The sequence below is a fragment of the Perissodus microlepis genome, chromosome 17 (assembly GCF_051167445.1).
Source record: "Perissodus microlepis isolate ML-2025 ecotype Zambia chromosome 17, ASM5116744v1, whole genome shotgun sequence".
In the NCBI taxonomy this organism is placed as follows: domain Eukaryota; kingdom Metazoa; phylum Chordata; class Actinopteri; order Cichliformes; family Cichlidae; genus Perissodus; species Perissodus microlepis.
In genome coordinates this window covers 17,349,374-17,363,429 of record NC_140477.1, presented here as the reverse complement: position 1 = coordinate 17,363,429, position 14,056 = coordinate 17,349,374, and the positions used below count along the sequence as shown (strand labels likewise).

Genomic DNA, 14,056 nt, shown 5'->3' with positions numbered 1-14,056 from the left:
AAGTCCACTTCGGAGTGCTTCAAAAACAGCAAAATTAAGGATTTAGAATGGACTAAAATCCTACTGAGATGTGCTGGCGTGACCTTAAAGAGATTGTTCATGCTGGAAAACTGTTCTGTGTGGATGAAATAAAACAATTTTGTAAACACAAGTGGGCAAGAATTCATCTGCAGCAATGCTAATCGCCTCATACTATTTCACACCCCTAGAGACCAGACATGGTGTCTAACATGCAGCCTGCTAAATGATCTTTGCAGTGTTTTGGGAGGTTCTCTCTTTACCTTATAATATGAAGCACCTTGAGGATTTAGGTTTTTTATACAATTAATTAAACAAAACAAAAAAAATACCTTCTTTTGCTGAGAGTTTTCGGTAGAGTTGGGTAGGTGGTTCTACTTTTCTGGCACACTTGAGATCGAATTGAGCTTCATGTGGCTCAGGCACTAAAAGGAGTTTGGCACCTGGCCATGACGCAACTTTCACTTAACTCTGGAAGTCCTCCTCCTGTGTGCAGAAATATTTCCCACGGTTTCCAGCTCCTCTAAATGTCAGCTTCATGATCTGTAAACAGCTGTTAACTGCTGGGACTCACTTCAGGGCCAGAAAATCTGTTTTTCCATACAGTGCCATATTGTGTCTGAGCCACTACGCATCTGCTAATTGTACAGTATACTATGAAATTTAGCAATCATTTTTCTTTCTGCTTTGTTTGGTCACCAGTAATGATCAGGGACAGCAGCACTGGAGGAAAAGCTGAAGGTAATGATAAGAAATCAGTGTTCCCTATCATTAATGGTCTTTACAGTAACTCCGGCTATTTTTCTGAAAACCCAACGCGGCAGTTAATGTGACATCAGGCCCCAATAAATCATCCTCCACTGACTGGGTGGTGTTAAAGAGGCTCCATTAGAGCCAAAGATCAGTCTCCTTCCCTGTGCCGTCTTGGTTTCCTCTCGTCTGCCCATGTTTGTCTTTCCCAGCACAGAGGAAATAGACCTGATTCCCTCTTTCTCCCCATCACTCATTAACTGTCTCCCCCTTCAGCTAAACCTATCACATGACTATAACTGGTACACATATTGTACGGCCTCTCCAGAGGAGGTTATGTAAATGTTATCTCCGGTTACTAAAGTTTAAAGCAATAACGGGCTTGTATCTTTTGTCAGTTTCAAAAATAACTAAAGTTTTGACGCCCCTGCAGTTGACTGGAACGCAAACCTGCAGATGTTTCTGCAAAAGTTTTACTGAATAAAAATCAAATGCAGGAGAATATAAGTAATAATTTTCAAAAAATTACATTTGTATTGGAAAGTGTGATAAAGGAAAGAGGTCCAAGAACAAAAGATACATAAAAAAAGAATGAAGAACCATTTTTAGGCCTCAAGGGGGAAAAAATAACTTGTTGTGGTTGGTGAATATTTATTGTCTGTTAAGAGTTGACTAGAGGTAATTTAGGACATACGTTAATCTACTGTACAGAAAAAAAGCACATAGTGACAGTTTTTACTTCTATCTTTTATAGATATAAGCTTTATTAATCCCATACTAGGGAGATTTCCTTGTTACAGCAGTACAAGGATTATAAAGTGAATCAGTAAAACTAAATTAGAGATATTATCAAAAACAATAAAAATAGAAAATAAAAAGACATAAAAATAAGATACAACAAAAAGAAATTGATAAGCAAACTCAATAAGAAAAGAAATCAATGAGTAAAGAGTAAATTGTACTATGTACAAAGTATACTACATAGAGTAAAATACACTAGAAGAATTAGCTTATTGAATTGACCGTTTACCTAATCAAACACTCAGTAGTTTAACATTAAACTTCGAGTGTTTCCTCTCAAGCTGTTTGAGTTTCTCGTGCAGTGTTCGCACTGTTTCTGATGCCTGCTGACCTACTTCTTGATACGCTGTTCTCACGGGACGCTAGTATTACACTCTTGAGTAAATGCCTCCAAACACTGGCTGGCTGCTGTGTGAGATCACTGTCACTGTGATAACTAACACAGGTGTGTGTATGTGGGTTTGTGTGTGTAGCTCAGCTATTGCTGACAGGCATCCACATACATCTACACTTCCAACTCCAATAAACATTACAAGAGCGAGAACCCGGAATAGAAATCTAATCTGGGAGGGCTGTTTTATTCCTGCCCCCAAAGAGCCAATCAGCAGCTCTAACAGACGTGATTCACGACAACTGCAGCTGTGTGGTAGTACAACGCAAACTTTGGATGTACCAAATCCTTGTGGCCTTTTTGGGATTATTTTCATTAGCTATGTGAGCCAATTTAGGTTAAAGGTATAGCATACATACATACATACATACATACAGGTAGGTGGCTGTTTTTCTGTACCTGTAACTATGTTTGCATTCAGCTGTCCAGGGTGTTACAAACCAGCTCTAAATGATGGATAACAAGTGACAGTGAGATAAGATAACGATTTTCACTGCTATGCAGATGATACCCAGCGTTATCTATCCATGAAGCCAGATGACACACACCAATTAGTTAAACTGCAGGCGTTTCTTAAAGGCATAAATACTTGGATGACCTCTAATTTCCTGCTTTTACATTTAGATAAAACTGAGGTTATTGTAGTCAGACCTAAAAATCTTAGAAACATGGAGTCTAACCGGATGCTTACGCCTTGCGGCTTTACCTTGTCCTTCAGTAAGACTGTGAGAAATCTTGGAATTTTTTCTGACCCGGATGTGTCCTTCAACGTGCATATTAAACAAATATGAAGGTCTGCTTTCTGTCATTTGAGAAATATCTCAGAAATTAGAAATATCCTGTCTCAGAATGATGCTGTAAAATTAGTTCATACATTTATTACTTCTAGGCTGGACTACTATAATTCATTTTTGTCATTGTGTTCTAAAAGCTAACTGTCTCCAGTTCATCCATAATGCAGATTTCCTGGGAGTTTTTCCTTCCTACTGTCACCAAGTGCTTGCTTACAGGGGTTTGCTTGTTGGGTTTTCTCTCTGTTATTGGATCGTGATTTGGCACTATATAAAGAAAACTGCCTTGAAAGCCATTAGCCAATGAGTTTAACCTGGATAAGCTAATCCTTCTTTCTGACACTTAAAAAGGCGAAAATTTAGAAAATAGGGCTTGAAATTAGACTTCTGTGTGTAGCTTGCAGTCTCTCAGTGTGTCTGTGTGAGTTCTCTGTGGCTTCCTCTTACAGTCTTTGGACTTTAGGAGGAATTGGTGAGTCTAAATTGGCTGTAGTGTGCCTGTGAATGGTTGTTTGTGGTTAGGAAAATGCATGGATGGACCTGAAATGACGGAGAAATGACTGCAGGTTCACAATCCACAACTGACTTGATCACATACACAAAGACACACTCGGACTTCACTACTTTCGCTAAAACACGAGAGCTTATGGCTGCCTTACGGCGGCATATCACGCCGTTATCTCAGGCATTCGGTTTGTAGACGACGTCTCCGCCACAGACCTCAGACAGACAGTCGCTCTCTCACATGATTCAGCTGTCTTAAAAAACCTTACAGGCAACATTGCATTTTTGACACGTTTTCAAAAACAACAAAAAAAAAAGGGAATTTTAAATGTATTATTAAAAGAAAAGTACATGCTCATTATCAATCAGTGACTCAGCACACATACAATCCGTTTAACTGAAAACACATGCATGTCTGCTACACATCTGTGGCCACACACACCACAACCACACCAGAAATGTATTTTTAATAACTGACACCTAAAAGCCCACAAAAGCTCCTTACTCAGCATTACTCAGCACTATTAGAGTGCAAATGTGCTCAGCATTGGTTTGAAATTATGCTGAGCTAATCCTCCTCCTCCTCGAAGAATAAACCCACACCAGTGTTGATGAACACGAGAGCCAAAACCACTCTTAGAAACTCAGTGGAGTTTACAACAATGTCACTGCCAGATGGGATGTAAGCAGTGAGGTGTGACGTTGGTTTGATCAAGAACATGATGGGAATCTAAAGAGGATATAATGGAGGATATTATCTTATACTTTGTCTTATCTATCATCCCTGATGTCAGCAGCATAAACCTTGTGATGTGCTGGATTGACCGTGTAATCAGTGGGATCAGAAATGGGCCCTAGAGTGAGAGGGCGTGAGTCTGAGGTATCTTTGCAGTGTCAGCTTTCCTGCTAAAAGGCCTAAAAAGGTCTGGTTGCTACCTTCAATAAGCAGCTCGAAACGATGTTGAGGTTGTGTCTCCGACATCAGCGCAACTTTTATTTTGAAACTTCCACCAGCAGCAGATTGGTTATTCCACGTCTAAATGTTTGCTGGGAACGGTGGACGAGTTTAAGTATCTCACGCTCTTGTTCACCAGTGAAGGGAGACTGGAGCAGGTGAGTGATGGATCGATGGATCAGTGTGGCATCAGCAGTGATGTAGACACACCAATCCGTTGGGGTGAAGACGGTGATGGTCACTTTATGGAAAGGTTCCCATTCCAAAAGAACTCAATCGTGGATACCAGTGAGCATCTCCTACTGGGAAGATGCCAGGAAAACAGCCATGACAAGATAGAGAGATTAAGCCTCTTGCCTGGCTTGGGAATGGTTGTATGTATGGAGGGATAGATGGATCAAAAACTCAACAAGAGAAAAACTCAAAATCCAGAAGCATCACATTACTTCCATTTAATTCCCAGCCATCTTTCATCAGGGTGGGACTTAGAGCCAGCCATACTTCTATTTTTGGACTATCCTAGAGCAGCTTTGCATGATTCACACAGTAGCCAAACATAGAGAAAAATATCTAAATCTGAACATTTAGAGCAATCTAAAGTCCGAGCTGTTTGTTCACAGGGATTACTTGTACATTAGATATATTATATCACAAAAGAAGAAAAAGCCCAATAGGACCCCTTTTTATGGATTCAGGAAGAAGATTTCATTGATTATTACACTTAAAATACATTTAAAAACTAACTTTTAGTGCTGTTATATCACAGTTCCTCTCTGTGTTCTGTTCATTTACTGACTCATCATTAACTTATCTGTGCATATATAAATATTTATCCACTAAAATGTGGATTAGTGCATGAATACAATAATGGGAGGGTTTTAACTCCTCCATTGTATAAAACGGAATGTGACTGTTGACCGGAGAAAGACGAGTGGTTTGTTTATTTTAATAGAAGTGTTGTGATTTGAACATGTGAGTGTTTGCATGCTGATCTCTCTCTTTTTGCCAGTGTCACACATCCTGTAACTGTTTCCTATGAAGGAAATAACTCTAGCTGGCTGTACTAACACACACACACACACACACACACACACACACACACACACACACACACACACACACACACACACACACACACACACACACAAAGTTAAAGTTATTGAAGGCCTACAGAGATACAGTTGTATGGTGTTGCACTACAGCCTCATGTGGTCTGCAAAAACACTTTACATGAACCAGGCCTCCTGCACACCCAGCTGTCTTCTAGGAATTACACACAGACAGACAGACACACACACACACACCATTCTTGGTGAGTGATGCATGATGGGTGTGTGCGAGTGTAGCGAGCTTATATCAGAGCAGACTGGGATTAATCAAAAACAGACTCCAACATGTTTTCCAGCTCAGATGCATATCATTTTATACCACATCCATCACATTATCAGCTAATTAACTAATCACTTCATGAACTAGGTCTGTAAAATGCACTTTAGGAATAGACTAGCATAGAATAGAATAGAATAGAAAAGCCCTTTATTGTTATTGTAGATGTACAATGAAATTGTGGGTGCTCCACACCAACTGTGCTGGAATAAAATATAAACAGACAGCAGACAGGAGAAACAGAAATAAAACCAAGAGAGCGATATACAAAAATAGGAGAAAGGCACACATTAGAACAAGTAGCAAAGTACTTACAAAACAAATTTTCTTAAAACCTATATTTATGTCAGAACGTTTGTTTTGTCTGATCTACTATATATACTTTATTTTAGGGATTTATGAAGTCGTACAGTCAGTATTTGTCTTTTTTTTGTCATTTTAAGTTTATTTGTACTTCTTTAAGATAATTTGTTACAGGTTGTGCTTAAAGTTTTGGCTGCTGAAGCAATAATATCCTAACTTTGGTAACTATGGTGACATTTTGAAAATATATATTTGTGCCCATTTTAGTTTGAAATAAATGTTTTTCAAACTAATATTTGGTTGTTATCCTTTGGTAGAGGGCATCTCTCTGAAGATGAAAGAGTAAATATTTTCCTGTTATGCCTGTAATCTGCCTGTCTTACTCTGCCTGTACTGCCAGATAACGAGGCACAGCATTGCATTAACACCATTCGACAAACGATAATGAAATAAACTGTTAGCTTCCTTTTTTCTCTTGTACTGTGTGTGCGGATAGCTCAAAAGTGGGAAACGGCAAACTGCACCAGCTAAAAAATGAGCCTACAGCACAATCCAGAGGTGATCAACAGCATTACAGTGACAAATAAACCGAAATTTAAAATAAAATTTAAAATAACCTGGGTTTTACAACGCAGGAGACTTTTTAGACTCCTCTAGTATAACTCTACTTACATTTAAGTTGTTAAATGTATGTAGTTTTTGTTTCCACAGACAAAGAAGATTTCGGAAAGAATAACAGATTACATAATAACAATAAAACTAACTGCTGTTACTGGCTAACAATAAAACACTAATCTCTAATCATCAGACAGCACAGAGGGGAGGTCACTGAAGTGTGTGGTTCCCCTTAAACACTATTTCACCATCACATAACACTAAATAATCTTTTTTTTTAAAAAAACAAAAAAAACCCCACACTGTAGTACATATTTGTGGATAATTGGACCACAGTTACACACAAAGAGATTCTCGTGAGTTGGATTAGACTGAGCTGACTGGAAAACAAAAGCGAGAAATCCCAGTCAGAGTGTTTTGTGTACTCACATGGAGCGGCGTGTTGTTGTTGTTGAGCTGGTCCTGGCTGACGGGCGATGCTGGAGGATGGCAGTCCAGTGCCACTTTGTCCCGACATGCAGTGTGGCACGCGTACTTGCAACCTGCAGAGAAATGACCTGATTATAGATTCATTCACTGGTAATAAAAGTATAAATGATAGGGTTAGCAGTAAGGAGCAGATATGCATACGGAAAAAAGTTTCTGTAACGTATATGCAAATGCTCTTTTGAAAAGGGCAGCGTGTCGGTTGAGGTTCTTCTTCTGCAAATGGAAAACAACGACATGCAAATGATGACATGGAGGAGGGAGAGGTTTCAGAATAAAATCCGGTGAGATTAAACTATGTTTTAACATAGAAATGCAAATAAAGAGGAATTAAATATGACAATTTATTTTCCAAATTACCATTAAATAAAAACAAAAAGTCAGTGAGCAAGATTTGGGCTCCACATTCATAAAGGATACTTCAGATGAGCAAAACCTGTAGGAAAATTTTAAAATGACATTTTCTGGATGATACTGATTGAGTCAAATTCATCTTCTTTGCAAACTAGTGGTGGCTCACAAATACAGCATGATTTCTTTGATTATAGAAGTGTTTTTTTGTTAATTAGAGAAATAAGTTTGGCTTTCTCGCTCCGTAAAAAAAGAAAAAGAAAAATCAAACAACCATCCATTTATCCATGTTCTTCCACTCATCACATTCAGCGTGGCAGGGGGACTGGAGCCTATCCTACAGGATGGTCCTATCGTCACAACGTGAGAAGCTTTAGAAACAAAAATGTTTCCATGAACTGAAAAAGTTTGAGAATCACGGGACAAAAACACTGAGCAGCAGCTTTGAAGCTTCAGCTTGGCTGAATGAGCTCATCTTATCCTCCAATGTTCATGTACCATTCTTATATTTTAAGGAATAAACATATGATCATTAATTCAGTTATCTAATTGTAGACAGCTTACAGATTCTAACACATCAATCACCAAAGCAACTAAAAACATATTTAATTCAGACAAACTGTTTGCTACAGCTTTAAAACTCCAGTCATTTGATAGAAATTAAGCAATTAGTAAGAGATGAATCATCTTTTTATCCATTTATCAAAGAAAACATGAAAATGTTTGTTCCAACAACGAAAATATAGATTTCCTCTATCTTTTTAATCACTAAGTCAATCATTTTAGGGCTTTCAACTTTTGTGATTGGACATAAAAACCCATTTTAAAAACAGTCTTTGCCTCACAACAGAGCTTATTAAGCAATGTTTACAGATTTGTTCTCATGACACAGGAATATATAAAAATATTTAAGGCTAAATCAACATGAAAACAAGTTAGCTGCAGACTAAATGTAGCCACTGAAGTTATATCTTCTTCCCTGTGGTGCCCAACTTTTGTTATAACTTTAAATTAAATGGCACACACACACACACACACACACACACACACACACACACACACACACACACACACACACACACACACACACACACACACCGAGCTAGCTACAACTGGCTACAACCCAAATGCACCATTAAAACAAATAGAACCGAGGAGGAGGGTTGTTCATAGTCACTTCTTGTAATCAAACAAACATTATTCACTCCAACGCATCCCAACACAACCCTACACGTGCCTCGTGCGTGCAGGTGTGTGTGTCTTTAGTCCCATGATCCTACCTGTCGACTTCTTTCTCACGTGCTGTCCAACTTTATCCGACAGTTTGCACATGGCTGCTCCCATCTCCCATCTTCAACTCATACACTCACTGAAATCCTGTCTACGAGCCTCAACATGACATCCTCCCGCACACACACACTCGCGCTGAATGGAACCACACATGCCAACACACTCTCTCTTCTTTCCCTTTGCGGTGTTTCTCGGCCGTGCTTCAGATGCTGATGTGCCATTCTCCCCCGTTTCCCCGTCTGCCTCTCTCTCTCTGTTGTTGTGCTGAGTGGGTGATTTAACAGTCAAATGGAGGCCACAGTGAGATGGGCACACAGACAGGAGAGGTGGAGGAGGAGGGGTGGCAGTGGTGGATGGATGGATGGATGGATGGATGGACGTAGGACTGCTGACTCAGCCATCTGCAGCCACTCTCTCCTCCCCTCTCTCTTTTGCTCTCTTTCGTAGCTTGTTATGACTACAGTTGGGTCGGCCTATCCAGTTTCCTGCCCATCCAGTCATCCGCCTGCCCAATCATCCACCTCAATCCCTTCTGACAATGAACCTGATCCACAGAGGAAGTCATAAAGAGCCTTGTACATCCATCCATCAATACCATTATGCAGCATGCAGGGTTATTTTTGGACATGAAGAAGATATCAACACATAGCAGGTGCTGCGTCAAACCAAACCACAAAAAAGTCAGTGCACCACTTTAAACCATGATAAAGATTTTGGTTCCGCCAGAAAGTTGCATTTTCTACTTTTAATTGAAACGAAAAACCCCAGAAAAAAGATGGATCTAGCTTCTAAGTCCTAATTGCCCCTTGGGGATAAATAGTCTTTCTGATTCTAAAATTAAACGTTACAGTGTGTGACATTTTTCACCACTAGATGTTAGTAGATTGCAGATTGCAGTCAACTGGGTTCTGTTGTCTTACCCCTTCCAGTTCAGGTGCATCACCCTAGCTACGGTGTCTGCTATAGGACAAACATGTTTTAGACAGGCATGAGAGATCAAAAAAATAAAATTTAGATTGTCCACGAGGCCGCGGCCATCTGGCGTGTTCACATTTGCCCCAGACTTTTTCCCCATCTGTGGCAGGCCACTGTTTACCTCAGCTGTTAATGCCGGGTGAGAAGTGTTGCATCTTTTTTTAGTCTGGAAGATGCTGTGAAACAGAAACAGCTCACTTCTGTTAAAATTAATTTTGTAAATTATGGCAAAATAATTAGTGTCAGAAAGGAGGATTATCAAGGGTATGTTGTTTGCTATACGCAACTCATAGATCATTAGCCAATGATGCCATCATCCCCTCGTCGTCATCGTCTTAACTAACCAATGGGTGAAGGCTACATTCATATTTTATTCTGAAATAATTAATGGCATGTTCACAGTCCTGTCTAATAGCAAAAGGTGAAAAGCACCTATTAGTTTGTGTTCATGACTTTTAAACCACTTCAACAAAGCGAAATGTTCTCAGGAGTCTTCAGTCGTTATATATCACTCGATACCGATACTGGCTTTGGAAAATGGAACAGATGGATGAATGGAAATTTGTGTACAGGAATACCAAAAAATGTCCTTGCATTTGCAATATAACTGATAGTTTTTTGCGTTTTTTTCTTCCTCCTTTTTTCATCATCTTCCTCTCCATCTGCCTCATCTGCTGTCTCAGGGATAAAAGCATTTCCCAGACTCCACAAATCGATCAGACTCAATCAGCCCGCTGGAGGAACGTCTCAAACACACACACATAAACTCTGTAACCTTTTCTTTTTTTCAGTGCCGATGCAGCGTGAATGGTAAAGTTTTTACACCCAACTTTAAGCCTATAAACATGTGAAAACACATTTTGAGAAAGGGCTCATTTACAGTGAGTTGTCACTGTATTAATATATAATAAGTGACTGAATTAAAGATACATAGAAACTACTTTAAAAAGATAAACATGAGACAATTTTCTAATAGAGCGAAAAATGTACAACTTTTATTGAGATTTTAATAAGTGAGCTGTATATTAAAAGTATTTGTCTCGTTGTATTCTTCTGAATTAATAGTTCTGATTCAGTTGGTTAACACAGCAAATGCAAAACATAATAGAAAAAATTCTCTCAAATATGAAAATCTTGATTTAGGAAAGTCAGATTGAGGAACGTTTTATCAAAAATTAGAATTACATTTGTTGTATTTAACGCTACTTTTCTCTTTATTTTGTCCAAAATATAATAAAATGCTTTGATGAGTCTGGACAATCTGAAACTTGACTGACTGCAGCCAAAACTACCATTTCAGTTTGGGTTTTAGTATCTTACATTAAAACTCAGCAGGGTCTCACATCAGAGGTCAAAGGTCAGAAATCCAAAACTGGCTAGACACTATGGATTTTCCACCCGTGTGTGAAAAGTGAAATGTTTTTTAGCACGAGTTCTATAATTTGTTCTGTGTGTGCAGCGAGAGGGACCATGAGGCTCCAGCTCCTTTAGCACTCATGTGCTGAAACAAACACACACACACACACACACACACACACACACACACACACGCACAGGCTTACACAGCACAGACATGTCAATCATAAAGTTGGGCTGGCTTAAAACATGCCTTACTTTGTCTTCCTTTGTGATTCTAACTGGGTCATTATTTATAAAATAATCTTCATTTTTTATTAAGACTTAAATCAAGTGACTGGGACTATAAACTGATGAGAAAAACGTTTACTTATGGCATAAGTAAACATGGGCATAAAGGGCATCTGGTCGGTTGCCACAAGCCATTCGGTCCCTTACAAATGCAGTGAGAGCTTGGCCTGCATTAGCAGCAGTAGGTCAGATTGTTCCCAGTGAGCGTTGGACTTGGCCAGGGTAAAGTGTTTACCACAGATTGTGTTCATAATTTTTATGGACAGAATTTCCACTTCATCCACTGGTGAAAGGCTTCCACTTTGGCGGCCTCAGGATGGGAGTGATGGGAATGCAGCTTGACTGCTCATCACTTCTTTTTTTACCTGTTGAAGTTCAGAGTCTAGCTGCTGGGATGGGGTTGGCATTCACTCAGCTTTGTCATGACTCTGTGCTCCTGGCTAGCTTAGCATTAGGATGCTGTCTGTGCAGGTGCTTAAAGGACCTGAAAAATGCAGTAAAATGCGGCTGTTTCTGTCCTGGATGCAGCTTCCCCTTTACCATCGTGCTCCTTTGTGCAATAAAAATAAAAGCAATGTCCTTGTGTATTTCCACTCCTCAAAACCTGTTTTGCTGTTCCGCTCCATTATTTTCCACATAAACTGAAATCAGCTTATTATAGCATAAGTGCCCAGGAAGAAGCCAAAAAACATATTTGATATATTGTTTTTTTTCTTTCATCCAGGTGCTGTGTAGATAACTGAAGAACTTTTTTAACATAACTGGGGACTAGTGGACTGGGAGGTAGTTGCTACTGCTCCACATCCATGGATGAATGGACGGATAATAGAAGTGACTTTGGTGCATTAGGAGTTAAAGAGAAAGCATTAACAAGGAATGTAAAATCAGACAATGCAGTTCCTGCAGAAAGGGTTAAGTATCCGGCGTGAAATATGTAGGTAGGACTACATATTGTGTCCACTAACTGCAAATACTTGTACACAAGTTAGAAGACAAAGACAGGTGCGTGAATGAGGACAGGTGTGGGCTGAATACAGCAGCCATCTGCTATCCCATCATTATCTTTCTAGTCTTGTCTCTTTTGTTCCTGTCAACATGTCTGGACACGCGCTTGGGCGTATGTAATCAAACCTTGAGCCAGTCAGAGTATAAAAAGGATAAAAGTATAAGAGAAAAATAAAGACTGAAGAGGTTTGACATTACCTCAGCACATTCACACACACACTGATAGCAGCAGAAATGAAGCAGGGCACTGACATTTGAGGTGCGTTTGTTTAACAAGTTAACAGGTTAACAAGTTATTTTAATTTTTGTTTCCACAGCATGATATTTCAGGTTTCCTCTTACCAGAGAACAGTTCAGTTTACTGTAAACTATAGGATAAGTTTCCACTAACAGACGAGGAGAATGGAAAGAAACTGCATAAGAGAAGTTGACCGTGGTGAATACTGGCCACCTAAATGGTCTGTCCTGTTCATCGCTCATAACTCACCAGAGCTTCTCCACAGCAGACTGACTTCCAGACGTCCAGAACGTCGCATCACTTTTGGAAAGCGATAGAAAAATCTGGACATTCTCCTCAGAGGTTTCCCAAAGTTTTTGGTAAACCCCATTGCACACACACTCTCTGTCTCCCCCCCACACACACATACACTGTTTTGAGGTTTTCTGGGTTCCTGCAGGCTTCAGGTGGTGATTCATATCCAAATATAACTTGATATAATTCCACAAAATAGTCATCCTTCACTCCCATCCATGATGCGTCTCGGTCTGCAGTAACTGCTCTACTCTGGTCCCTCCTCCCAGAGACACCGTCACCCATTTGTGTTTGTAGTTTGTGTGTGTGTGTGTGTGTGTGTGTGTGTCATTAGCCACAGGCTAAAAGTGTCTTGTGGAGCCAAACTGTCACAGCGACTGAACAAACAACAGGACAGCAGCTGACTGACACACACACACACACACACACACACACACACACACACTGACACACACACACACACACGGTGAAGGCAGACTACACTGAAGAGGTTTGAACAATGAGCTTTGGTATTTCTCACAGTGCTTCTAAATGACTCTCTGAACTATGAAACCTCTCCACTGTCTCCGGCTCAGACGCCGATCTGTTGATTTTTATCCTTGCCTCTTTAACAAACCTCCATCTAGGTATTAATGACTAAATGTCAACTTTTTTGCTACTTTTTAAATCATTTTGATCATTCTTGCATGTTGTTATTCTTATGGCACAGCCCAGTAGTAACATGAGGAAATGATGTGGAAATTAAAAGGAAGTAGCTGCTAGATATCAAATTATAAGTAAGTAATAGCTTAGTATCAACTGTAGTTTTTAGCTGAGTAATATTAGACGGAAACTTACATAATGTGATAATAACGGAGCAGTGATAATGTGAAAAAATGTAGCAATATCATCAGGCAGAAACAACTTGTGAGCAATAAAAATCATCATTTCTGTGTAGTATTTGGAAATAAACATTCTTAATATAGCAACAATGTGATTGTATTATTACCTTATAATAAAACACTAATATAGATTGATATTTTTACTAGTTATAACACTATACTACAATGAAGAAATTAATCCTACCCCATATCCTAAAATCTCTCCTTTGTTTAAAGGTAATGTAATTATCATTTGCTGCTATTGCTTATTAACTGGAAACATTGTTTTTTCTATGTAATAACCATAAATAAGAGCTACAAAGTACAAATATATCTGTTTCTAATATATTATGTATGTATACACAATAAGGTGGCACTATTGTGTGACATATGTTG

At 39.2% G+C, this 14,056-nt stretch overlaps 1 protein-coding gene across 1 annotated transcript in view; it reads right to left on the bottom strand.

Moving 5' to 3' along the window:
• rassf3 (Ras association domain family member 3) overlaps nt 1-14,056 on the bottom strand; it is a 74,024-nt gene that overhangs the window by 54,423 nt on the left and 5,545 nt on the right. The window contains exon 2 of the mRNA XM_084909842.1: nt 6,944-7,056. Within this exon, the coding sequence (XP_084765968.1) occupies nt 6,944-7,056 (113 nt within the window). The remainder of the gene's footprint in view (nt 1-6,943; nt 7,057-14,056) is intronic.